The following is a 27,875-nucleotide window of genomic DNA, read 5'->3' on the forward strand; positions in this document are numbered from 1 at the left end:
AGCATCTCAGCACTAACTAATGTTCTCTACAGCATAGGCAGCATCGGTCTGTGAGGACAAGTGGCTTGGTGGTGCTGACTGGTCCAGGTTTTGGACCTAGCTATGTGACTACAGCACAGGAAGCCTGTTACCTTCGTTTCCTCTTATGTTAGATGGGGACAGTTGTTACCTATCCCACCTTCCTCCCTCACAGCACAATATGGAGACCCTGTAGTGAAATGCCAAGATGAAGATCACTTCTGAGGAAGAAGAACAGGACAGAACTGAAGGCTGGTGGACTTTAACTACTATGGTCATTGTGAGAAGTAAGTGGAGAGAGGTCAAGTGGGAGGAGGACAGTAGCAACTCTGAGTCATTTTCCTGAAAGGAATAAAAATTGCAAAAAGAAAGGTGAAATATAGGCTATTCTATTAATTTCCTTAGTGAAATGGTAAGTAAATGAGAAAGAAAATAAAGTTGTAAATTATACATTACAAAATGGGATGGTGTTTAAAAATATAAAATTTAAGCCACTAATGATAAATGCGATCTAATCTCTTCTGATGGAACAAACGAATTAAATCCTATAATAATACACTGCATAAGTTCTAGATAGCTTAACTTACTGTGCAAATGAAAAAATATTTTAGTGGAAATTAAAACAATTTATTTGGTCTACATACATGCGGGAAGGTCAAGATATCTTTTCCATTCATAGTTTTTGGAGTCTGGCCTAGTTATTACTATACATTTCTTGTCAGAGGCAGATTGCTAGTGATAGAAGATGAAGTAAATTGACAAATTAGCGAAAAGCAATTACTCAAAGAGGCTAGACAGAATGTGGGAAAGGAGGGAAGGTGGCTTGGAAAGGTGAGCTGTGACACACCTTTCTATCACCTCTATGGGTTATTGGACCAGGAGAGTGTGCCTGGAGGAACTTCACTACAGAAATGGTTTTACTGAACTAAAAGCCCAGGGACGGATACAAAGGTGTTAAATGTCTACACCCTGCAGTGCTCAGGCTCCGCCCTGGCGCTGTCCGACAAGCCCCAAGAAGCAGTTCTATGCCCTGTGTGTAGTGACTCACCTGCAGGGAATTCCAGGCAGTAGCTTCCCATGGGTGGACGGAACTGTTTCACCAGAATGATACATTCATAATGAAGAGTTCTTTGCAGTACTGGGATAATTATCACACCTGTCACCAGGAAATAAAACGAAGTCTCTAATGAAAGGTCAGTCATGCTAGCAATCTGTTTATAGCGATCTAACTAAAATCCCATATTTTAAGAAATGCTGCATCTGAAATCTACCTTATCTTCACCACTAGCAATAGGGAGTTAAAAGCTACAGTACTGGCAGTGAACTTGGAAGTTATTCTCACTTAGAAATGTAATTATAGAGTCTCCCTGGCCGGTGTGTTAAGTGGTTAGAGTGTTGGCCCATCCACTGAAGGGTCACAGGTTTGGCTCCTGGTCAGGGCAGATACCCAGGTTGTGGGTTCGAGCTGCGGTCAGGACAGGTGTGTGAGGCAACTGATCAAGTTTCTCGCTCACACTGATATTTCTCTCTCCCTTTCCCTTCCTCTCTCTCTAGAGTCAATGAAAAACATATCCTTGGGTGAGGATTTTAAAAAATGTAATTAAAGAACAAGCAATCACACTTCCATGTTGTTTATAAATCAAGTGAGTTACTTGGCCTTAAAACAAAAACAAAAACCCACTGGGTTCTAGAAAACACAAACTGCCCAGGAGAAGTACCCTCCCCGCCCCCTGCCAACACTTTCCCAGCTGGGAAAAACAGCACCATGCAATTGCTCTGTTTGCTTCCAGTAAAAAACAGAACAGAATGGAAAAATAAAAGGGAAAAATAAGAAAGACGTATTCTCTAAATTCCCCTAGACCAGTGGTCGGCAAACTCCTTAGTCAACAGAGCCAAATATCAACAGTACAACGATTGAAATTCTTTTGAGAGCCAAATTTTTTAAACTTCTTCTAACGCCACTTCTTCAAAATAGACTCGCCCAGGCCGTGGTATTTTGTGGAAGAGCCACACTCAAGGGGCCAAAGAGCTGCATGTGGCTCACGAGCCGCAGTTTGCCGACCACGGCCCTAGACCAGAGGTGAATTTCAGGATTGTTTCTGGGACCTTGGCAGTCAAACCATTCATTCTTGGGAGAGTAAGTAAACTGAATGAATAGTTGTTTCTTAATCCCATTTCCTTATCCTATATAATAAAAGCCTAATATGCTAAGTGTTTGGCCGGCTGTTCAACCAATCAAAGCATAATATGCTAATGATATGCTAAGGCCACTCGCTATGATGTGCACTGACCACCAGGGGGCAGTCGACCAGTTGCTATGATGTGCACTGACCGTTAGGGGGCAGATGCTCCAACCAGTAGGTTAGCTTGCTGCTGGGGTCCGGCGATCGGGACTGAGTGAGATGGGCTGGACACGCCCTGGAGCCCTCCTGGGGTCCCTCCCCGGCTGGCCAACCTCCCGTGTCCCTCCACAGCCTCTATCGTGCACTGGTAGGGTCCCTCGGCCTGGCCTGCGCACTCTTGTAATCCAGGACCCCTTGGGGGATGTCGGAGAGCCGGTTTTGGCCCGATCCCATAGGCCAGGCTGAGGAACCCCACTGGTGCATGAATTCATGCACTGGGCCACTCTAGTCAACTATAAACCATATGGATGAGAGTGTGAAGTAGTGCAAATAAGTTTTCCAAACTAAAGGCTCTCACTTAGATCCTTTGAACAGAATACAAAGGATTTCTATGAGTCATATCATGTCTAGACTCAGTATGTTGCTTCAAATTCTATTGATTTGTGTCTGGCTATAAATATTAGTGTACATCTTTCCCTCAAAACACTGTGTGGAGCTTAGATAACAGGCGCCAGAAGTTATTTATAAGGAAAGCTCGACTTAGTTACACAGCATTACAAAAACAAATATTAAATTTAAAGATAAAAGATCATAATTGAAGATAACTCTGCCCTGAGATCTTGGTGACAGTAAAAAAACCCAAACCAAAACAAAACACAACCCTCCTGCACCTCGCCTACTACAATAATGTGTGGGAACTTCTCTTAGGAAGAGTTATAATAGGTTTGCACTCATACCATCAGCCGACTGTCCTTTCCTGGTTGTACGTTTCACAGTTTCCCAAGTTCTGTTTAGGCAAAGAAGAAAAAACAAAATCATTAGTGCCAAAGAGGAGAATACTCTTAGGTTTTGTGTGTACAGCAAGAACTTTACAAATGCAGAGCATGCAAATGTACAAATGGTCAACAAGACCAAGCAGTAAAGATCTGTACTGTTTTAAAAAGCCAATTGTGCTGTCTTACAGCTTTTGAGAAGGACCAAAGAAAACCTGCCCCCGAACATTTAGCTCGCTGGGTGCTGTCACTTGAGCTGCCTTTCAAGTCAATACTCAAAATACTTTAGTTTGGGTCATAAATCTTCAGGGGAGCAGCACGGCTGGTGACAGCGGCTTTCGAAGCTGTTAAGCAGTGTGTGCGCACAATAAGCCCCTATGAAAAAAGGATACTCTGCATATGAGAACTAGTGAGTTGGATATTTATACAGTTTAGATTTTAAAATCTGTGACCTAAAATACACAATTTAAGAAAGCAAGACCTTTCTATTTATTAACTGAGGAACCCTTAAATTTAGGAGAGTGCTCTATTATATGTGTGTGACATCTTATCTAAGAGGAAAATGTCCCTAGAGGAAAATGAGGTAACAGCAGGTTCTTGCTCCTGTTTAAGGCTTTATTCCTAATTAGCTATTTGTTTCAGAAGAACACTGTACTGAAAATCCAGTTATGGGAACAATCATGTTGTTTACAGGGGAAAGGGCATATGAGAGAAATTCTCCCTTCACTCTCATTCCTTAAATAAGAAAAAGCAGTGGTAAGAGATGGGAGTGAAGAAGGTCATGATTTTGGATCTAAGAGAAAACACCTGAGTTGGCTCTGGGACTTGGGATAAGAAAGGCATCAACAACGTCTCATTATAGTAACAGTGAGTATAAGATTTGTTACTTGGAGCAAGCCTCATACTTTGTGTCTGGTTTGAGGTTTGGATCGTGCCACACTTCTATTTTGAAAAAAATTCAGATACTTAATCTAGTTAAAAAAAACACACAACTTTCTGTAAACTAGATCTTTCAGTGTGGTATCCAAATTTTACAGGGCAAAATGTTAAAATGAACCTATGAAAATCAAAGACGACTATGCCCAACATTCCTGTTAGTAGCAAGAAGCCAACCATAAGCAATTCTGATGTCAGTAACACAGACTGCAAGAGACATAACACCTTTTGGTATAGCTCTCTCTGCTGCCTCTCAAGATTAGTCCTAAGGACTGAAGAAGACAGTGCTGGGAAAAGCACTGAAGGTCCCATCCCAAATACACTAGGAATAAGGGAAAAAGAGTAGCATCATTATAGTGGTTAAGATGAGATAAATAAGCAGTAATAAGCCATCAATTATAAGCAATAATATACAAGTGCATTTATAACAAACAATAGAACAAGAATGCCCCATGAGGGCTCTCATCATCTTAAAGGGACTCTGAGATGTGTACATTGGGTTGAGTAAGAAAATCTTAGTCTCCAATTACCTACTAGCTAACCCATAGCCACAACCTCCTGGAGAGTTTTCTCATTTGTAAAGCTAGGGAATTAAGAGCATGTTATCTCGTAAACCTCTTGTAACTTTAGAATTTTGATTCTAATTAGTTACTCCATTTTTGAGTCTTTGTTATAGGAAACCCTGTTTTGTTTTCTTCTGTTTAGTCAGCCAACACAAGAGATTGGAAGGGCCACAAGAGGATGACTTCAATTCTGTCCTGAATGCCAACAAAAGGGCACAATGCCAGCATACTTTTATACTTCTAAAATTAATTCCATAGCCTCTTCCAGGAATCAGGCAGTGAAACAAAGGATTCTCTCGCTGCTATTTTATCCTCATGTACATGCTTTTGTATCAGGTAACATATAAAGCATTTTATAAATTTATAAATTGTGGCCTACTGCCAAGTACAGAACTCCATTCTCCCAATGAAGAATGAAATGCCGGTGCTTCAGGAAGACCTCTTTGGAGGCCACGAGGAAGACCTATGTGAAGAAGACTGGAAGTGAACATCGAGCCTGCAACCCAGGTATATGGCCTGACCGGGAATCTTTAACCATGACCTCCTGGTTCATCAGTTGACGCTCAACCACTGAGCCACGCTGGCCAGGACTCTAGCTTTTTCTTATATGTTATTTGGCAGAGTTTAAAAAGCATATATACAATTTTCTATTTTGTTACCAAGTTACTAATTTTTTTCATATTGCTGGGTTGTCTTCATAATCTGCTTTGTGGATGGATGCATGGATTTTACCAAATGAATACACTAAAATAATTATTCCCCTATATTTAGAATGTTTAGGTTGCTTTCAATTTTTTAAAAAGTTTTGGTGAACATCTTTTAGGCATAAAACTGATTCCAAATAGTTTTCTTAGCACAGTCTCAGACCCCATGGTGACCTGGCTCCAAACAGCTCCGCCCCCAACCATATCTTTATGGCAATTGATACATATTGTGAAATGCTTTATGAAATGTTTTCTTTTCCAATTTACATTTCCATGAGCAAGGTTTAAGCATGTAACTTTTACCTCAAACACAATGTTTCCTCTTTAATTCTAATTTAGAGGCTAGAATTGGTTTAATTAGAAGGAAGGAACCTGTATTGTTAACTATTTTGCTGCTTTATCAGCTTAAATTAGCCTTGTCCCAAAAGTTTTAGGTTCACATTAATCAACTTGGGGAGAATGGTGTTAAAATAACTACCTGACTAGTTATTGTAACAAATTTACAATTTATAAATATGCATAGATTGTAAGTTATTCAAACATTCTAACAATAAGAAAACAGCTAAATTAGATTTCTCTATAACACAGAGTTTCCAATGAAGAAAATATCAAAGTTTATGCCAAACACTAAATAGAGAACTTGAGAACCTCCAATACCAAGCATTTTACAAAAGAAAAAAATATAGTTTACCTTGTTTTACCAGTAGGATCCATGTAAGTTGTTTTTTCAAACTTGACCCATTTTCCTTCTGCAATTAACTAAAAGGAGATGAGACGACAGATGAGTTGGGAAGCTTTCAAACTGAGTTTTTTATTTAGAAGAGTTTTTTTTTATTTTCACATTCTCTCTATATGGCCTTCCCAATTATCACACTTCCCTTCCAATAATTCATGTGCAGGTTTTCAGTTGAGTATATTAAATATTGTTTTCCTGAAGGGTGGTTCTATTTCTATTTGGAGTTTTGGAGGTAGTACTGAGAGGTGAAAAGAAATGAGCTGAAAACTCTTGGGGTTGGGGTGGGGAGGGAAGACCAGAAGGGAGCAAAAAGGAGCGAGGGCTTCTCTGGGATGCTTCTCTTATTCTGGCCTCTGATCTGGGTGCTAGTCACATCGGTGTACATGTTTAGTATGTGAACACATCAATGGCATTTTACTTTCAATGACTAAAGAACAAGCATGTCAAACTCAGGCTAACACGGGCCAAATAAACAAGGTTTAAGTTTATGTGGGCTGCAAAAAACAAAAGCTTCAATTTTCATAGAAACATAGGTTTATTTCAATAGAGACATGCTGAATACAAAGGGCTGAAATAAATGAGTAATTGTTAACATAAAATAATAGGACATTTTAATAAAAATTAGTATTTTTTCTTGAACATTAACTTACCAGACACTGAATAACTGCACAAATTAATAAGCTTAAAGCAAATAAATCTATTTTTCCTGTTCTCTGAAAAGCGCACACCAAACAAGTCAGGACAAGACTAATGACGTGGCAATCAGCTGCTAAAATATTTGCTGCTAGTATTAGTGGAGAGAAATGGTGCCCCTGCGCGTAAGGCGTGTAAGGGAAATGCATGCAACATGATTATAGTAATCAGTCATTAGCGAACGTTGTAGTTCGTTATTAATAATTATGTATAACAGGATATTGTAAGAATTAAGTTACAAAATTTTTATTAAAATGTTTCTTACATACTGTTATATTGGCTGGGCTGCAAAAATATTGGTTGTGGGCCTCGAGTTTGACATGCTTGCTATACAACAAAGTTGACTGTGGGGAAACCATGTCCAATGACTGGATTTCTGATAACAACGCATGAGGTGCCCACCCAGTCTGAGTGGCACCCTCAGCATCGTTCTGCCTAGACACTGAGTCTAGGCTCCCAGGACTAACTTACCGACGGCACTGTACTGCACTAAAAGGAAAGTGTCGCTGTGTATATAAAGCAGTTTATAGGCTTCCGACTATCCTCTCTTTCGCTTTGTCCTTTAATCCTCACCCAAAGATATGTTTATTGATTTCAGAGAGAGGAAGGGAGAGAGATCCATTGATGGGAGAGAGAAACATCAGTTAGTTGCCTCCTGTATGCCTCCTGACCAGCAATCAAACCCACAACCTTTTTGGTGTATAGGACAACACTCAACCAACTGATAACCCGGAAGGCCCGTCTTTCACTTCTTACCAGAAACAACCTACCATTTACCAGAAGATCTATTCACAGATAACATGGAGAAATTTTCATTTCATTTATTTATTTAACAGGAAAATAGTCTGATTTTTATTTTTGCATGTTATATGCAAATACACAATTACAATAATGTCATGCATCCCTATATGATTTTCTTTTTATGCATTTTACCTTTTTTTAAATAAAGTGTACAGAAGGAGGGCTATACAACATTTAATAGGATAGTTCTATAGAATAACAACTTATATTATGTCCTTGTAAAAATCTGGACCTCTTTAAAACATTTAACTGAAACATTCATTTTTTTAGCTTTGTTAATCAAAATTGTTTTAAGAATTAAAACTAGGCTGTAACTAATGTTAGTATATAATAGTGACTACAATTTCATTTTTTCTTTATACAAATATATTTTATTATATTCACTTGACCAAACCCTTAAGTACCTTTTAAAGGTTTCAGTATTTTTCTTCAAAAAGAAAAGAACTGTGTATGATTCTAGACTATGTAAGAGAAGCATAAAGTGTGTAAAGATAAAACCAAAGTGTTCTTTATCTTTCAGTATATTTGAAAATATATAATTAGATGACCAATTATATTTTCTGAATTAATTTTACAGGCTGTCTTAAAATTAATAAATTTCCACTTTTACTTTAGTGTTTTATATTACCTTTGGGAAAAATAAAGAAATAAGGGAGATTTAAAATGTTTTTATTGATTTTAGAGAAAGAGGAAAGAAGAGGGAGGGAGACGGGGGGGGGGGGGAGGAAGAGAGAGAGAGAGAAAGAAAGAAACACCGATTGGTTGCCTCAGGTACACACCCTGAACAGGGACAGAACCTGAAAACTGGGCATGTGCTCTGATTGTGAATTGAACCGGTGACCTTTTGGTGCACAGGATGAAGCTCAACCAACACAGCCACACCAGCCAGGACAAAACAATAAGGGAGATTTTTAAAGGTTCTCACAAAAATACCAGAGCTTTCAAGGATAGTACTACAGGGCAATGAATCAAACAATTTTAAGTTACTTTTTTTTTTTTTTAAAGCATATTATGGAGGCCAAGAGGGCACAGAAGCTCCCATTGGGACTGGCCCATGCTTTGGTTTTGACTGGCTTCAATTTGGAGTTCATACCAGCTTAGAGTACTTGATTCTACTCTCCAAAAACTATCTTCTGGTCTCCAAAATTTATCTTAATGTAATCAAATTCTAATGAACTGTGTCCATTTTATTAATTTATAACTTAGTCAGAACTATTTGTTTTAAAAAAGTCAACTCTCAAAGAAAAACAAAACAGTGAAAGACTTTGGGATGTTCCAAGTAAGGCCTTAAATTCTACTCATGCCTTTAAACATACCTTTATCTTATGTTCCAATCAAAGCCAGCTTGTGTGTTAAGTTTTTGAAAGTTTCCTAACTATTACTGAGAAATAACAGAATAAACTGAACTTGCCAAGGGTAAATCATAATTAGAATTCGATCTCTGTGGAGCTGTAGCTTCCTTAGTTTTCCTAGCTTGCTGACACAGAGTTCCCTCAGGGGCTTCTCAGAAATGAGGAATATAATATATATAAAGGCTTGGAGATGAAGTTGTATGAAAATATTCTACCTAGAAACATCTTAACTTCTATTTTTTTCAGTTACCAAAGATACTTAAAGGAAGATATTAGAGGCCCGATGCACGAAGATTCGTGCAAGAATAGGCCTTCCGCCAAAACCGGTTTGGCTCAGTGGATAGAGCGTCGGCCTGTGGACTCAAGGGTCCCAGGTTCGATTCCGGTCAAGGGCATGTACCTTGGTTGCGGGCACATCCCCAGTAGGGGGTGTGCAAGAGGCAGCTGATCGATGTTTCTCTCTCATTGATGTTTCTAACTCTCTATCCCTCTCTCTTCCTCTCTGTAAAAACTCAATAAAATATATTAAAAAAAAAAAAAAAAAAAGAATAGGCCTTCCTTCCCCTGGCTACTGGCACCGGCTTCTCTCCGGCACCTGGGACCCGGGCCTTCCCTCTGGCCGCTGTGTTCCGCCTTCGCTCCGGCCCTGCTGCCCTCCTGTAGCTCCCTCCACCCCCGCCCACCCCAGCTGCACCATGCCTGTGCACACACTGCCCAGAGGCCCGGAGGAGCCGGGCGTGGCGTAAGGCCTGTGTCATCGCCATTGCGACAATGCAAGTGTCCTGGCCCGACCACCACCATATTTGTTGCGGAGTGACGGTCAATTTGCACATTCTGTCTTTATTAGATAGGATATGTATATATATATATATATGTGTGTGTGTGTGTGTGTGTGTGTGTGTGTGTGTGTGTCCGTGCACACACATGTATATAATTCAGGGTACATTTACATATATAAAGTTGCAAAAGATCCTATGAGCCACAAAGTATCTCTAGGATATTTCAAATCACGGTCCTCAATACTAAGTCTCATTTGTAGCACATAAACATCCCAAGACAAAGCTGCACAGACAGAATAATTAAAATACAACAGGATCAAGCAAAAATTTCCAGTAAAGTTTTCTAAAAGTTTGCTATGCTGACAAAAGATGTATAAATACTCAAAAGAAAGCCGCCGACCCCAAAGTGTATTTTGTACTCTAAACAAAATGAAAAGTAAACACAAACCGAGCCACTGTTCATTACTTATAATGCCAGGGATGCAAAAGCTCAAATGGAAACTTTCATTGTCATGTGGTCTGAAAAGATTAGTAAGTAAAACAAGTAAATTACTTCCATGTTAGCATAGTTACTAGGTGTACTGGTTAATAATGAGGATTTTTTTTCAATAGATGGGAATTACACATATGCTATTTGATATGTATGCTATTTTGTTGTATTGAAAACAAAGCTTCAAAACTTCATATCAAGTTTGCTGAAGGTGTTAACATCATAGATATTTTTTACACTTAAAAATGTCGAATTTTGTGCCAAAAAAGAGCATTTGCGGGAAGTTTTAATTCATTACTTTATTTTGAAGAAAAGTGCTGTTGAAAGTTATCGTATACTTTGGGAAGCTTATGATGAACATGCTCCTTCTCAAGATACTTGTGAATACTGGTTTAAATGCTTTAAAAGTGATGATTTCAATGCGAAAGACAAAGAACATCCAGGTCAACCGAAAAAGTTTGAAGACCAACAATTACAAGCATTATTGGGTGAAGATGCATGTCAAACTCAAAAACAACTTGCAGAAAGATTAAACATTGCTCAGCAAACAATTTCTGATCATTTACAAGCAATGGGAAAGATTTTAAAGGAAGGAAAATGGGTGCCACATCAACTGAATGAAAGACAAATGGAAAACCAAAAAGTCATCAGTAAAATGTTGCTTCAACGGCACGAAGGAAAGTATTTTTTTGCATCGAATTGTGATTGGCGATGAAAAGTGGATTTATTTTGAGAATCCCAAACGCACAAAATCATGGGTTGATCCAGGTCAACCATCAACATCGACTGCAAGGCCAAACCACTTTGGAAAGAAGACAGTACTCTGTGTTTGGTGGGATCAGGAAGGTGGGTGTATTATGAGCTGCCAAAGCCAGGTGAAACTGCTACTGACAACAAATAATCATTTTGAACCACGCTTTGATCATGAAACTACCAGAATGTGCCAGAAGACACGGCAAAGTAATTTTGCTTCATGATGATGCATCATCACACACTTCAAAACCAGTTAAAGACACGTTAAAAGATCTTGCCCAGCTGAAACCGGTTTGGCTCAGTGGATAGAGCGTCGGTCTGCGGACTCAGGAGTCCCTGGTTCAATTCCGGTCAAGGGCATGTACATTGGTTGCGGGCACATCCCCGGTGGGAGGCAGCTGGTCGATGTATCTCTCTCATCGATGTTTCTAGCTCTCTATCCCTCTCCCTTTCTCTCTGTGAAAAATCAATAAAATATATATTTTTTTAAAAAAAGATCTTGCCTGGTAAGTATTAACCCACCTGCTGTATTCACCAGACCTTGCTCCTTCAGATTACCACTTGTTCCAATCAATGGCACATGCACTTTCTGAGCAGCACTTCAAAACATACGAAGAAGTGGAAAATTGGGTCTCTGAATGGTTTGCCTCAAAACAAGAAAAGTTCTATTGGGACGGTATCCACAAATTACCTAAAGATGGGGAAATGTGTAGCTAGCGATGGACATTACTTTGAATAAAGCACTTTTGATGTTTCTTTTGAAATTATCGTGTTTTCTTTGATTACAAAATCCACATTATTAACAACCTGTGAGTACTGCAAGAAGGGGTTTAACTGTTAAACCTCCCAATTATGTAAGTAGATGTCTCTGACAATTTTATTGTGAGAAATTTATGGGGGGAAAAGTGGTTACTTTGAAAGCAATTATGTTGACTCTATCTAAAGTTACCCTAACTTTAAGTTAAATGGTCTAGAAGAGTACCATCAAGATAAGCAAGATAAATATTTAAATAAATATAAAACTATCGAGATAGATAATTTCAGTACAGAAGCAAGGATTACTTCATTAATAGCAACTTATGTGTGGCTGCTTTTCCCCATTGATTAAACAAACTGAATAGAATTCAGAACACACTATTGAATAAAATGTAAAAAAAAAAGTCAACTAGAAGCAATACTCTATACACAGCATAAACCAATATACAGTATTGTATGTGAATGAGACTGATTTGCTTTAAAATGAATTTTCTGCTTCAAGGCTAACATCTCCACAAACGTCTGTAGAAGTATTGTTGGGGCAGGCCCACTTTAAGATGCCGTGCATTGTGTGCTGGTTCTTGTTTTTAAAAAATGTTTTTATTTTTACATATGCTTTTTACTCATTTTAGAAAGAGAGGGAGAGGTTGAGGGAGAAACACTGATGTGAGATACATATTTCAGCTGCCTCCTGCATGCCCCTTATGGGGATTGAGCCTGCAACCCATACATGTGCCCTGACTAGTAATCAAACTGGTGACCCACTGGTGCACAGAACAATGCTCTACCAACAGAGCCACACTTGCCAGGGCTGTGTGCTGGTCCTTTTCTGAAGGTCTTAGGAACCCCTTCTTGCAATACTCACAATGGTGAGGGTAATTTTTCATATGAATGGAAAAAACATGTCGTTTAACCTTATGCACTCGGATGTCGAGTGTGACTCGACACGGTTAGCATCAGTAGCAGCTCTTTTTATACTCTTTGAATGTATCAATAATTTGAAATATAAAAAAATCCAAATAAATAAGTTTGTATGAAAAGAAACTCGTTTTTTATTCTACTGCCGCGCTTTGTAAAATCTGGGGTATTTAAAAAATTAAATCCCAAGTAGAATAAAGGAATCGAGAAAAAGCAAGCGAGTGCAAAGGGTTAAAGCGTGAGACATCTGTAGTGCTATACTCACAGTACTCCACTGATCACTTTCCCGCACTCTGTCTCCATGTGCTTTTTAAGCTCGTTCTGTTGCTTAAATCTCTTTCTACGTCTCTTACGTCTAAATGGAAGCTCTTTTGTGTGAACCAAGAGAGTATGGCGACTTAGTACAAATGGACCACAATCTTAAAGTCACAATGTCTACAAGGGTGCATTTTTTAAACTTTGTGGGCAGGCCACATGTTTCTTGAAGTCTGACCCCCTATGAAAGCCTTTATCAACATGTCACACTTATGCAGGTAGTTCTTTATGTGAACTGAAATTATATGTTGTTTAAAATAATTTGAGTTTAAACTCTTGTGATCACAATGCAAATACTGGTATCTTTCTTGGTGAATAAGAGCATGTTACCACACCTTTTCGGTCTCTAAAAATGTCTGAAGATAACTGTTACACTTGAATGCTATATCTTTACTATGCTTAGTTTTTACATGCATTTTCAAATTAGAAGAGTCTGCAGAACTACACTGAGTGGTCAGATTATTATGACCACCCTATCGGTACTTCGTTGGGACACCTTTTGCCTTCAATACTGCGGTGATTCTTCTTGGCATCGACTCCACGAGATGTTGAAAGGTGATGCGAGCAATCTGACACCATGCCTGATGAATAGCACTGTCCAGTTCTGTGAGATTTGATGGTTGTGGAACCAGCTGCCTGATGGCTCTTTTAACTTCGTCCCACAAATGCTCAATTGGATTGAGATCTGGTGATTGTGGGGGCCTTCTAAGCAAGGTAAAGTCTCCCTCATGTTCTTGAAACCACTTCTGCACAATACGAGCACCGTGGCATGGCGCATTGTCTTGTTGGAAGAAGCCATCTCCATTGGGATATGCCATCAACATGATAGGATGAATTTGATCAGTAATGATACTTAGGTATGTTGTGCTATTCAGATGTTGTTCCACACAAATTAAAGGCCCCAAATCATGCCAGGAAAACATGCCCCAAACCAGAACACTGCCCCACCAGCTTGAAGGGTTGTACTCATGCATGTGGGGTGCATGCTTTCATGCTGTTTCCGTGAAATTCTCACTCTGCCATCTGCATGATGCAACTGGAAACGTGATTCATCGGACCACAAGACTTTTTTCCAATGCTTGACTGTCCAATCCTTGTGTTCCTGTGCGAATTGGAGATGTTTTATCTTGGTAACTGCAGACAGCAAAGGTGTTCAAACAGGCCTTTGGCTTCCATATCCCACATGAAGCAGAGTACAAGTAATTTGCCTACAAACGTCAGGTGGTCATAATAATCTGGCCACTCAGTGTATATTTGCAGTACTGTCATTGGTACAGCTTCTCCCAAATTGGATTTGCATGTGTTTTTTGAGCTCTAATGGGTGACAAAAAACCTTTACAACATTCCACGCAAATATGAGAAAAGTTCTTGCTGTAAACCCCATTTTGTTGGCTCCTTTTCCCTTATGCACCATTTTGTAAGTAAACCAAGCCCCGGCATGAGAGAAATGCTTCCCACATTCATTGCATTCGATGGCCTTCTCTGTCTTACTGGTCAGCTTATGGCTCTCCAGGTATTTCTGTAAACGTCTCTTCTTGTTGGTAGTATAATCACAGTCAGTACAGCAGTATTTCTTCTTGACAAGGTGTTCAGGATGGCTTTTCATGTGCCTTTTCAAAAAACCTCTTCACAAACACTTTCCCACAAATCATGCAAGGACAGACAGTCAAGGGATGTCAATCAGGGCCAATTATTGCTGTTGTTTGGTACTGCCTGCAATCAGGTCTTCTCCTTTTCTTTGGTTACTATTTAGTCCGTCTGCTGAGCCCGGCGGACTCAGCTATGTGAGAGAAGGCACTTGCAGTGCCATTCCAGTTTTCAGTTCCGTGCGAATTATTACAGTAAGCTGCTGCCATACTACTGGCAGGAAGGTTTTTATTTTAATTGTCATCGATTTGCTGTTTTTGTGCGGCACCTGTTCCACTGCTGCGGCAGCCCCCTCTTCTCCTACAATTACTTCCATAATAAACTTCATCAGCAATTTCAGCAACACTTAAATCTTCATCTTCTTGCTGAGGGTTATTGACAGTCATACAAACCATCTTTTCTCTTGGCACATGAATACTGCTATTCTGATCAAGTAGTTCAACTTCATAATCATTCTCAGGCTCTCTCTCCACAATGTCTATGGTGCCACCTAAGTCTGTGGTCGGCAAACTGTGCCCCACGAGCCACATGCAGCTCTTTGGCCCCTTGAGTGTGGCTCTTCCACAAAATACCATGGCCTGGGCGAGTCTATTTTGAAGAAGTGGCATTAGAAGAAGTTTAAGTTTAAAAAAATTTGGCTCTCAAAAGAAATTTCAATCGTTGTACTGTTGATATTTGGCTCTGTTGACTAATGAGTTTGCCGACCACTGACCTAAGTCATCTTCTACAGGGTCAGCTTTAAAAATGTACACTTTGAGGTGTCCGGCTAGCTCAGTTGGTAGAGCTTGAGACTCTTAAAAATGTACACTTTGATGACTTCAGGGCAGGTGCCATCCACTTCACAAGGATTGATTTCTGACTCTGAGCCCTAGGTCATTCCAGAGGAACTGTCATGTTCTATTTTGCCAGCATCATCTAAGGAAATTATAAGGTATTCCTCACACTTGCTCTTCCACAGGGATCCCATTGGCGTCTATAATTGCTTCAGAGGCACATTGCTACTAGTATTTCTGAAACCACATCAGTTGTCAGAGGATCAGTGATGATTTCTGCCTCTACTACACTATTATGAACCCCATGTTCAACATGTCCAACACCAGACACATGTATAGATTAATTTGTCAAGACGTGTTCTGGCATAGACATTGATGCAGAAGTAATATCGGGAGCTAAAACATCATCTGGGACAGTGTAATGTTCTAAAGAAACTTTTTCAGTTACATCTGAGTCTAGCACTTGCTCAGGATAATGATGACTCTTTCAGATACATCTGCTTCTTTCATGATATCTGAACATCTTCTACAACATCCCCAATAACATTTTGGATTACAACTGAATCTTGGTCATCATAAACAAAGTTATACACAGTATGTCTGAATCGACAACATCTGAAATAAAAACAGTTTCTCCTACTTCCACAACAAGTTGATCACCATCCATGTGTGCAGCATCAGCTCCTCACAAGACTATTGTGATGATCAAATGAGAAATGTATGGGAAGTGTTCTGAAAAATCGTTGCATCAAAAATGAGTTTGGTGAGATTAAAAATGGCGGCAGAGGAGGAAGATCCTGCACGGACAAGCTCCCAGGAACAAGCTGGAATTACAACTGAAATACGGAAAGGCTTCCTGAATAACCAATGGAAAACTCACAGGAGAGAACTCTGATACCCAAGGACCAAAGGTGGAGACCGAATAGAGACTGGTAGGAGGAACGGAGGTGAGAAAGGGCTGGCTGGGCACCCAGACACGGCAACTGAAGTCCCGGAGAGATATCTCAGCTGTAGCAGGGTGTCACTGAGAACTCTGGGATCTAATCCCCAAACTGGGCTCCCCAGCAGAGAGCACCAAACTGAGGAGGGTACCCACATAACATCTAACTGTGAAAAGCAGTGGGGTTCTGTCTGCTAGGGAGTGGCAGCTGAAAGTTCGGGCACCCTCTTAAAGGGCCAATGCACAAAAATTCCCCCTGGAGCCACCCACCTTGTGCTCTGGCAGAGGGAGGGCGAAGTAGACTGGAACTGTGAGAGCAGAACCCAGGACTGGGGAATCGGGGGATAGAGCTCAGAAGGCAGACACCCCAAGTTTCCTGGGCTGAGTCATTCTGTCACAGAGCAGAGGACATCTTTCCCACATAGACATCTGCCTTGCCTGGGGGGAAGACAGTTAACACACCCTATTAGAAAACACCTCGCCCTGAGGTTAGTTAAGAGATTAAAAGTAACAATTAGCCTCCAGGCAGAAGCAACTGCCCCACCCTGTTGAAAAAACTCTCGCCAGACCCAAGGACGATTGCCTGGGTGCAATTCAAGTCTGAATCCTATTAGTCTGTAGACAGAGGCAGTCTGGAGGCTTTGAGTCTTTGCCTGATCCAATTAGTCAGAAACAGCCTTTAATACTGTCCTGCGCTAGAGATTGAGAGGTATAGAGGATCTACACAATACATAGTCACAAACACAAACAGACAACCAAAATGAGGAAACAAAGAAAAAAACCCCAAATGAAAGAAGTATCGATTTCTCCAGAAGAAGAGATAAATGAAGCAGAGATAAGAAATGTATCTGAAACAGAGTTCACAGTAATGATGTTAAAAACACTCAACAGTATGAAAAAATATATAGTAACTATGAAAAAAGAACAGTCTGAAATAAAGAATGACATAACACAAATAAAGAACACATTGGAAGGAATACACAACAGATTAAGAGAAGCTGAGGATCGAATCAGTGAATTAGAAGACAGAGTTGAAAATATCACTCAATTAGAGAACCAAGAAGAAAAAAACAATGTAAAAACAGGAGGACAGCTTAAGGGAGCTGTGGGACAATGTGAAACATAACAATATTAGAATAGTAGATGTGCCAGAAGAGGCAGAAAGGGAGAAAGGAATAGAGAAGGTGTTTGAAGAAATAATGGTAGAAAACTTCCCTAACCTGGTAAAGGGAAAAGTCACACAAGTTCAGGAGGCACAGAGAACCCCAAACAAGAACCCAAACAAACCCACGCCCAGACACATCATAATTAAAATGCCAAAAATTAAAGACATTAGAGAGAATCTTAAAGGCAGCAAGAGAAAAGAAAACTGTTACCTACAAAGGAGTTCCCATAAGGCTGACACATGATTTCTCATTAGAAACTCTACAGGCCAGAGAGAATGGTATAAAGTACTCAAGGTAATGGAAAGCAAGGATCTAAGACCACGATTACTATATCCAGCAAGGCTATCATTCAAAATAGACGGTCAAATAAAGAGCTTCCCAAACAAAAAAAAAAAGGCTAAAAGAGTTCATCACCACCAAGCCAGCATTACAAGAAATGCTAAAGGGATTGCTGTAAGGGATTGCTGAGAAGAAGAAACAGAGAGAGAAACCTAGCCATACAGAATTAAAATGGCTATAAATAAGTATCTCTCAATAATAACCCTAAATGTAAATGGATCAAATACTCCAATCAAAAGGTGTAGGGTAGCTGAATGGATACAAAAACATGACCCAACTATATGCTGCCTACAAGAGACCTACCTCAAAACAAAAGACACACACAGGATGAAAGTGAAGGGATGGAAAAAAATTTTCCATGCAAATGGAAAAGAAAAAGCAAGCTGGAGTAGCAATACTCATATCCGACAAAATAGACCTTGAAAGCATCATGCTAAGTGAAATAAGCCAGTCGGAGAAAGATAAATATCATATGATCTCACTCATTTGTGGAATATAATGTACAATATAAACTGATGAACAAAAATAGAGCCAGTGGGGGGAAAAATATACTAGAATACAATTAATCCTGTTATTAGCAGATTTTTAATATTTCCTACAACTTTTGTGATATCATACTATGTTAGTACAGTTTTGGTAATTTTATTATAGATTTAAAGTAGTTTTTCTTGAGATATTAAGGTTTATTGCATGTAACATTATTATATTTAAAACTGTTTTTCTTGAAATTAAAAAAAAAAACTGAAAAAAGAAAAAAAAAGTTTGGCTCTTGTGGTTGTAGTTCAAGTCCATCTTTATCCACGGCCTTTAATTTTCATCAGTCACAGGTCCTCACACCTACAGCCTTCACCTCCAGGCCAGGCCTCTATAAGAGGCCTCTCAATCCCTCCAGGGTCACTGGGTGACCCTCCCTCAACCCCCAGCCCATTTATGGAGCATGCCTCTGCCACCCTCCTGGGGCAGCCAGGTTCCTCCCTGGACCTTACTCTTCAGGGACTGCTGGGTGCCGCCCACCATGCCACCATGAAAGGGCAATTGGTGGACTGCCCCGTGGTCACCCACCAGGCTGGGACAGGTCACTGCATGAGGCTGGCCTTGGGGCATCTGGAACTCACCAGACTACATGGAGAGATTTTTAAATCAAAAAGAATTGCTAAAAGGTGTCAAGATCATAGTTCCAAGATGAGGATTTAAAATTTATCCATTGCAATGGTTCCTACAGGAAGAGACTTTTTAAAATCTAAACTGAGTAGCATACAGGACATACATTTGTTCTGGAATTTAGACTACAACTAAAAAATTAGGTTTTTATTGTGCTTACTAGTATACATATTGAGACCGTAAACAGCTAATTATGATGTGATACCTAAGTATGAAATGTCTAAGCCCTAAAACTCACATCTGGTTTATTGTTCTACCCAGAGAAACTTTTAGTAAAAATTGAGAAGTTTTGTACCAACAGCCAAAGTCCACTTTTAAAATATTCTGAATTTCACTAATAAATATAATTAAGAGGGATATGCCACTGCTCTCACACAAGAGCACAATGTCCCTGAGTCCTAAAAAGGGAACAGGAATAATGTTTAAAACCTGTCTTTAAGAATTAAAAAAAATAATTTGAAACAACAAATAGTCTATACATTTTTTTGCAAATTAGTTTTATGTGGGGAAGGGAAATGTAAGTGAACAACAATTTATACCTCCTCTGAAATAGTAAACTGTTTGTTTTTTCCAGAAGAATCCACTGGTTCTTGGTTTTCCATGTTCAAACTAGTCCGTCTTTCCAGTTCTTAGGTAAGAAGTTGACACTGCAAGAGAATGAGATATGTTTAGGCTACGTTTATTTTTCTGAATTAAAAATCTGTTCATAAGCCACTGGTCAAAGTACTTAAATAGAAAAAACTAATTTATCATCAAAGCTTCTTTTCATCTGAGGATCTAGGAGAATGCCCTAGATCAGTGGTTCTTAACCTTCCTAATGCCGCGACCCTTTAATACAGTTGCTCATGTTGTGGTGACCCCCAGCCATAAAATTATTTTTGTTGCTACTTCATAACTGTAATTTTGCTACTGTTATGAATTGTAAATATCTGATATGCAGGATTTATTTTCATTGTTACAAATTGAACATAATTAAAGCATAGTGATTAATCACAAAAACAATATGTAATTATATATTGTGAAATATTTATTTCTAATTACAAATAAATGAAATTTTGTCTTGAAGCATGGTGTAGCATGGGTAACAGTCTTAATATAACCACAGTAAACTACATTACTACATTTTGCGACAGTATGTGTAAAAAGCCAACATCAATGTGAAGGTTGAGATTGCTTCTTTCTCACCAGATCAGAAATTCTCAGGGCAGTCTTTGCAAGAGCACAACGAAGATCATCTTCCATAACAAGTCTACTTCTGTATTTAGACTTGATAACCAACAAGGTGGAAAACCCTGTTTCACAAAGATATGTTGTTGGAAATGGAAGAAGAAGGCACAACACAGTCTCAGACAGAACAGGATATGACTGCAAACACTTGATCCAGAATTTTGTAACTGGCATTGTAGAGAAATCAGTTCTCGCTGCATCGCTGTTAATAAGTTCAATGAACTCCTCTTGTGCTGTTTCAGGAACATCTTCAACTTTGACTGTGAATGGGCTTCTGGCAAGTGCAAATGGGGTGTCAGGTAGATTTGGAAAGTACGATGAAATTTCGTCTGCAAGCATGTGCAAATGTTCTTTCACAGAAATTATCATCGTAATCCTTTTGTCTGGTTCAATGTAATGTTCCTCAAAGAAAGCAGATAAGGTAGGCATCATGTAAATTTTATTTTCATCCAATTTGTTTTTGCCAAAGCTGAAGTTTCATTTGCAATGATCGGATCTTTTCAGACAAATCGAGGCATGTTGCATTTGGTCCTTGCAGTGATAAATTTAACTCATTCAAGATGGCAAAGATGACAACCAAGTAAGCTATTTTCTGCAGTTCACTTTTATCGCTGAAAAGTGCTTCGAACTGCGGTGTTGCTTTCTGATTAAAAAATGTTTTGAGTTCATCACGAAGCTCAAAAACACGTTTTAAAACTTTTTTTTTTTTTTTTTTTTTTTTTACGTTTTAAAGCTTTTACTCTCAACAACCATCTCACTTAAGTGTGAAATAGCAGAGCATTGTTTGGCGTATCCAACTCGTTGCACAGTTGCGAAAACAGTCGACTGTTTAAAGTGCTCGCCTTTATAAAATTGACAGAACTTATGACGCTTTTCATTACTTCTTGTAACTCTTGTGGCAGCGTCTTCATTGCTAATATTTGCCCATGAATCATACAGTGAGTTCCAGTGACTTTTGGTGACTCATTCAGTACCAAACGTTGAAATCCAGATTGACATCCTAGCATAGCGGGAGCACATTTGTGCAAACACCACAAACCTTTTCCCAAGAGATCTTATGCTCCTTCAGAAACGAACCAACTGTGTCAAATACATCACGTGCAGTAGTTGTGGTTTCAAGAGGTTTGCAAAAAAGAAACTCATCTTTAAAGTTGCCATCATTAATATACCTCACGTAAACCAGTAACTGTGAACAGTTTGCAACGTCTATAGATTCATCAAGCTGGATACTAAATATTGGAAGTGGAGCAGATTTAATTTCCTGGATTACCTGATCAAGAATATCAGCAGACATGTCATCTATTCTTCTGCGGACAGTGTCGTTAGATAAGGAAATTGCACTCAATTTCCTAACAAATTCATCTCTGATCATAACTCGAACAATGTCTTTGGCCGCTGGCTACAGTAAATCCTCAGCAATGGTGTGAGGTTTCATAGCTCTGGCGATTCTGAGTGCCACCAAATATGAAGCTTCAACTGCTGGTACGTTTTGTTTGTGGTACTTACCACCAGTGTCAAGTCTGGCTTTCTTGAGTCCATCAGCTTTGCTTCTAAAATAGTTGGTATCCTTGCCGGCAAAGCTCAGATGCTTGCTATCAAAATAGTGTTTTAGTTTGTTCGGCTTCATAGATTCGGCTGATAGAACTTCACAACAAATAACACGTTATGGTTTCTCACTTCCTGCTGTAATTATTGAGGTAAAACCATACTGTAAAATCCTCACTATATTTTCTTTTCTTAACGTTCTTCTCTACATGATCCATTGTCATGGGATGGTTTGCTAATGAAAATAATATATAACAATAGCTTTAATAATACAAATGATACATGGCATAGTTCAGTCAACACAGTTCATTAAAGTTTCCTATGATTTACCATTCTCTGTGTTGTTTTTTTTTTTTACATACCTGTTACTATCATAAGGGGGCAGTATTCACATCAACCACAGCTGAATATAAAAAGACCAATCAGCATCCTGATTAAGTTCTCATGGTACAGATTTTTTTTTGCAGTAGTTGATGATTTTATAGTACATGGTTTTACATTTACCCAGTAATTATAATTCATGAAGTATCGTTTTACCTCCAATACTGTTGCTTTCAACACAGTAGCTGCTTTCTACACAGCAGCTGCTCTCTACACGTGTGACTGGTCCGCATAAGTACATTATGGTGCCAACCCTGTCACATACACCTGTATTTATATGGGGTGTATGTGATGGGGTTGGTGTGATGACATCATCACGCTGGGTACTCGTATGTGGGCGTATCTGCATGTGGGCGGACCCGCCTGGAGATGGATAGAGGAGCAGTGTCTCGGTTTCTAAGACCATCGGAAATATGTGTTTTCTGATGGTCATAGGCGACCCCTGTGAAAGGGTCGTTTGACCCCCAAAGGGGTCGTGATCCACAGGCTGAGAACCGCTGCCCTAGATGGAAAAGTAAACACAAAGGCCCCAGAGTAGGGGTGGGGGACCTTTTTTCTGCCAAGGGCCATTTAGATATTTATAACATCATTCTCGGGCCATACAAAGTATCAACTTAAAAACTAGCCTGCTACATTTGGTTAAGCATTTAATGATTCCAGGCTGGATGTTCCCCACCCTTACCCTTAGAGCATCCAGGGAAGAACTTAAAAGCCATCCCAGTTAGGTCCAGTCCATAGCAGCCAAGTTCCTCTGTGCATGTACTAGGACACCTTAGATAACATTTTTAGATTTTCTGACATTACATTTAATAGACATTCCAAGGGGACAGTACAAAGATGGTATACTACTCCCCATGCCACCCCTCAAGTATTGTCCTTTATCAACCCTTTATAGCTAAACTTGAAGAGTTGTATGGGCTGGCTATTTCTATCTTCCATTTAATTTTTTTTAATTGTGGTAAATGGATATACCATGTTAATAATTTTAAAAATGTACAGTTCAGTGATATTAAATACATTTACATTATTGTGGCCCATTCACTTTAAAGTTTTAATGTGCAAAGTCGCAGTTAACTAGGACTACAAGATCTGTGATGAGAAGAGTAGTCCCTTCCAACTTGTTTTTACTGCTCTTTCCTCTATCCTGGCTAAATTCCCTCCTTTTTTTGCACCCCGAATGTCTGAACATCTTTTCTCGATCAGAGTTGATGGATAATCTGGCTATATATAGAATTACTAGAGGCCTGGTACAGGAAATTTGTGCACGGGGGGTGAAGGAGTGGGTCCCTGAGCCCGGCCTGCACCCTCTCGCAATCTGGACCTCTGGCTCCTAACCGCTCGCCTGCCTGCCTGCCTGATAGCCCCTAACTGCCTCTGCCTCGGCCCCCGCCCCCATGGCTTCGTTAGGAAGGACATCTGGAATGACATCTGGAAGGTCATTCGGCTGTCTGGTCTAATTAGCATATTACGCTTTTATTATTATAGATGCGCTGAAAATAATTTTCTAGCAGAAATAGGGAGGTGGTGCTCAGTTTTTCTGTTTCTGTTATTGCTGTTAGAAAATTTGAAGCCATTCTGATTCTTGACTCTTTTTCTTTTTGAGACCTGCTTTCTTGCTCTGCAAACATAGTTATTCACGTCTTCATGTTGATGTTACTGTGTTGGGCACTGAATGGATCCTTTCAATCTGGAAACTTCCGACACACATTCTTCATGGGGAACTTTTCTTGAATTACTTCACCAATAACTCCCTACCCCCATCTTCTCTGCTCTCTCAGGAACTGAAATTTAGCTATTGAACTTCCTGAATTGATCCTCTGTCTTGTCTTTTTCATTCCTATTTTCTGTTTCCTTGTTATTTTATTTACATTTCTCAATGGCAATTCCAACTCTTCACTGCTTTTAAATTCCATAGTTCCCTAATCCACCCCACCTCCCAACTTTAGCTCCAGAGGAAATACACAGACATTAAGAATTATCACCTCTCTCACTGTCTTAGAGGAAAAAACTGGCTTTGTTCTACATTTCTCCTGGGACTTAAAGTGATAATTAAACTACCCATCACATCTTCAATATTTACCTCAGATAGCAAGTTTCCCCCACCCTAAAACACAACCAGTAAAACAGAAACAATCAACCTTCTCATAACCCTGTTTTCTCCTCCAACCTTGTCAGATTTCTTGAAAGTACAGATAAAACTATCTTTACTCTATCTTTACATAATCGACTTCCCTAACTATATCTACCCATCATCCCCAAGCTAGAAATATAAGTATCTTCAATCCCTTATTTTTCTTTACCAACCATAACTTATCTGTTGCAAATCCTAAAAATTCTACCTCTAACATACCCACTATCACTACTCCCACTTAGGATGAAATAATTTTCAAAACTATCTCCAAGACACTAGATTTTCCTTTACATTGTCCAACTTTCAGCACTGCTCACAGCTATGTTGCTATAAAAACTCCCTAAAATCACTGCTGAATAAATAAAGGAAGGAATAAAATGAATCTGGCTGGATAAATCTAGAGAGTCTTTCTGTTCCTAAGAACTAGGTTAGTGTGGGGCCTGCTTAGATTTGTTCAATTGTTCCTCATCTACTTGTTTTTATTTGACTAAGTTAGTTAAACACAATTTCAAAATTATCTTGGCACAAATTTAAATGCCTCACACTGCCTGATTTCAAAACTTACTATAAAAGTAATCAAGATGGTGTGGGGACTGCCATAATGCTAGACATATATATTTATGGAATAGAACTGGGAGTCCAGGATTAAACCTATAGGTTTATGGTCTTTTGATTACCAACAAGAGTGCCATGACAATTCAGTGGGGGAAAGAATAGTCTTTACAACAAATTGTTCTGGGACTAGATATTCACATAAGAATGAAAACGAACCTCTATCTATACCATATATAAAAATTAATTCAAAATGGGTCAAAGACCTAAATCTAAGAGCTAAAACTATACAACTCTTAAAATCCTATATAATAAAAGGGTAATATGCAAATTGACTGAATGGCAGAATGACTGGTTGCTATGACATGCACTGACCACCAAGGGGCAGACTCTCAACACAGGAGGTGCCCCCTGGTGGTCAGTGCACTCCCACAGCGGGTGTGCTGCTCAGCCAGAAGCCCTGAGCTGGGCTCACGTCTGGAGAGCGCAGCAGCGGTGGCCAGAGCTTGTACCACCTCCACGGCAGCACTAAGGATGTCTGACTGAAGGCTTAGGTCTGCTCCCGGTGGGTCTAAGCTGTCTGTTGGACATCCCCTGAGGGCTCCTGGACTGTGACCCCCCCCCCCCCCCGAGTGCATGAATGTCGTGCACCAGGCCTCTAGTAAAATATAAGTGTAAATCTTCATAACCTTGGATTAGGCAGTGGTCTCTTAGATATGACACCTAAAGTCCAAAGAAACCAAAGAAAAGAGATAAATTGGGACTTCATCAAAATTAAAAACTTTTGAGTTTTGAAGGATAATATCAAGATAGTAAAAAGACAATCCACAGAATGAAAAAAAAAAAGTTTGCAATTCTCATAGGAGAGTGGTATCTGAAATACGTAAAAAACTTTTATAACAGTATTTTAAAGACAACCTAATTGAAAACAGGCAAAGGATCTGAATAGACATTTCTCCAAAGAAAACCTACAAATGGCCATGGCAACCCAGCGCTGATTGCTTCCGTTGCAGGCACAGTGCCCCAGCACTGACTGCTGAGGGGGCTGCAAATCAGGGCCAGAGAGAGGCCTGAAGAGAGAAGCAGGGACTGATCCGTTGCCTCTGTGGCAGTTTTTGATCATCACTTGCTTCTCTCTTTCTCTCCCAGCCTCTACCGGGGCTGCTGATCAGCTTTCTTTCTTTCTTTCTTTCTTTCTTTCTTTCTTTCTTTCTTTCTTTCTTTCTTTCTTTCTTTCTTTCTTTCTTTCTTCTTTCTTTCTTTCTTTCTTTCTTTCAAATATATTTTATTGATTTTTTACAGAGAGGAAGAGAGAGGGATAGAGAGTTAGAAACATCGATGAGAGAGAAACATCGATCAGCTGCCTCTTGCACACCCGCTATTGGGGATGTGCCCGCAACCAAGGCACATGCCCCCGACCAGAATCGAACCTGGGACCCTTGAGTCCGCAAGCCGATGCTCTATCCACTGAGCCAAACCGGTTTCGGCCAGCCCTGCCTTTCTGATCAGGCCCTGTTGATAGGTCCAGAGATGCTGACTGGCATAGAAACTGCCCAATCAGAACCAAATCCGGGTGCTGTGGGGAGCCAATGGTTGCCTAGGAGACGGAGTTTTTGACACTGACTGGCATAGAAACTGACCAATCATAACCAAATTGGCCAGTAGAGGAGGGCAGTTGGGGGCGAGATCAGGCTGGGAGGGGAGGGCTGTTGGGGCAACCAGGCCAGAAGGGGAGGGCAGTTAGGGGTGATTAGGCAGGTGAGCAGTTAGGAGCCAGTGGTCCCAGATTGTGAGAGGGATGTCCAACTGCTGGTTTAGGCCCAATCCCACAACTGGCAGTCGGACATCCCCCAAGGGGTCCCCAATTGGAGAGGGTGCAGGCTGGGCTGAGAGAACCCCCACTCTGTGCATGAATTTCGTGCACTGGGCCTCTAGTGATTATAATAAAAGACAGATAATAACAAGTGTTAGTGAGAATATGGAGAAGTTGGTACCCTCATATATACACTGCTGGTAGGGATGTAAAATGGTGCAGGCACTTTGAAAAACAGCCTGGCAGTTCTTCAAAAGTTTAACCAGAGTTCCCACATGACCCAGTAATTTCACTCCTAGGCATATAACCAAGAAAAATGAAATATGCTCACACAAAAACTTGTACAGAAATGTTCATGAAAGTATTATAGCTAATAGCCCCAAAGTGGAAATAACCTAAATGTCTTATCAATTGATGAATGTGTAAATAAAGTGTGGTGTTCCTTACAATGGAATATTATTCAGCCATAAAAAGGAATAAAGTTCTCACACATGCAGACACAAAAGGCCAAATATTGTGATTCTGTTTACATGAAATATCCAGAATAGGCAAATCCATAGAGACAGAAGGCAGATTAGTGATTGCCAAGGGACTGGGGGAAGGAAGGAGGGAATATGGAGTGACTGTCTATGGGTATGGTGTTCCTTTTGGATGAAAATGTTCTGGAATTAAATATGGTGATAGTGGCACAATCTTGTTAATATACTAAAAACCATGGGATTTTAGTTTAAGTTGAATTTTATGGTGTGTGAATTACATCTCAATTAACACTCACTAACTTTGCATTCTTAAAATCTCTAACAGGCAAGTATTCAGGATAGTTGGGTTGCCGAAGGTCACACTGGGTCCAAAGATTGACAAAGTCAGCAGACTAGTCAAAGAGTTCTGCCTTGGACTCAGCAGGCTAGTGAAGCAAGGCACTACTGTACCAAGCAACCACTTTACTCTCCTCTAGGTGTATATTTTGCCTGATGTGCAACATGTATTTATTTTGCAAAATCAAATGTATTTCCGCTGTATTAAAATGTTATCAACATTGTTGGTTGCCAGTTATGGGTAAACCTAGAAATTCAATTTTCAGTAAGGACTTTGGCAAAGAAGCAAAATTTGAGGCTTACATAGAAAAGATGACTATATGCTAAATAAAAACCACTTAATGATGAGAGAAAGATATGTCTATACATCTTCACAATCATTTAAATTGTGAAAAAATATGCACAATTAATTAATATTCATAACCAATTGAGTATCTTAGGCAACTTGGTTAAAGC

At 39.7% G+C, this 27,875-nt stretch overlaps 1 protein-coding gene and 2 pseudogenes across 6 annotated transcripts in view; all 3 read right to left on the minus strand.

Annotated features, from left to right (window-relative positions):
• Positions 1 to 27,875, minus strand: part of NUDT5 (nudix hydrolase 5) — a 42,831-nt gene that overhangs the window by 6,229 nt on the left and 8,727 nt on the right. For 3 of the 4 annotated variants that reach the window (XR_013813449.1, XR_013813451.1, XM_079769587.1), the window contains exons 2-5: positions 19,495 to 19,602; positions 6,028 to 6,095; positions 3,098 to 3,147; positions 1,067 to 1,174 (exon numbers count right to left, since the gene is read on the minus strand). Coding sequence is in view for 1 of the 4 variants with exons in the window: in XM_079769587.1 (XP_079625713.1) it covers positions 1,067 to 1,174; positions 3,098 to 3,147; positions 6,028 to 6,095; positions 19,495 to 19,557 (289 nt within the window). In the remaining 3 variants the exon portion in view is untranslated. Of the gene's footprint in view, positions 1 to 1,066; positions 1,175 to 3,097; positions 3,148 to 6,027; positions 6,096 to 19,494; positions 19,603 to 20,140; positions 20,865 to 27,875 lie in introns of those variants that run through there. The other variant, XR_013813450.1, reaches the window with a different exon arrangement.
• On the minus strand, positions 11,521 to 14,105 carry LOC307097528 (zinc finger X-chromosomal protein-like; annotated as a pseudogene). The gene is made up of 3 exons: positions 14,093 to 14,105; positions 12,860 to 13,236; positions 11,521 to 12,610 (listed from the first exon to the last, which is right to left on the minus strand). The product of its transcript is annotated as a zinc finger X-chromosomal protein-like (transcript).
• LOC307097529 (zinc finger X-chromosomal protein-like) lies at positions 12,857 to 16,031 on the minus strand (annotated as a pseudogene). The gene is made up of 3 exons: positions 15,369 to 16,031; positions 15,289 to 15,312; positions 12,857 to 15,066 (listed from the first exon to the last, which is right to left on the minus strand). The product of its transcript is annotated as a zinc finger X-chromosomal protein-like (transcript).

The sequence above is a fragment of the Cnephaeus nilssonii genome (assembly GCF_951640355.1).
Source record: "Cnephaeus nilssonii genome assembly, chromosome: 4".
NCBI lineage: Eukaryota > Metazoa > Chordata > Mammalia > Chiroptera > Vespertilionidae > Cnephaeus > Cnephaeus nilssonii.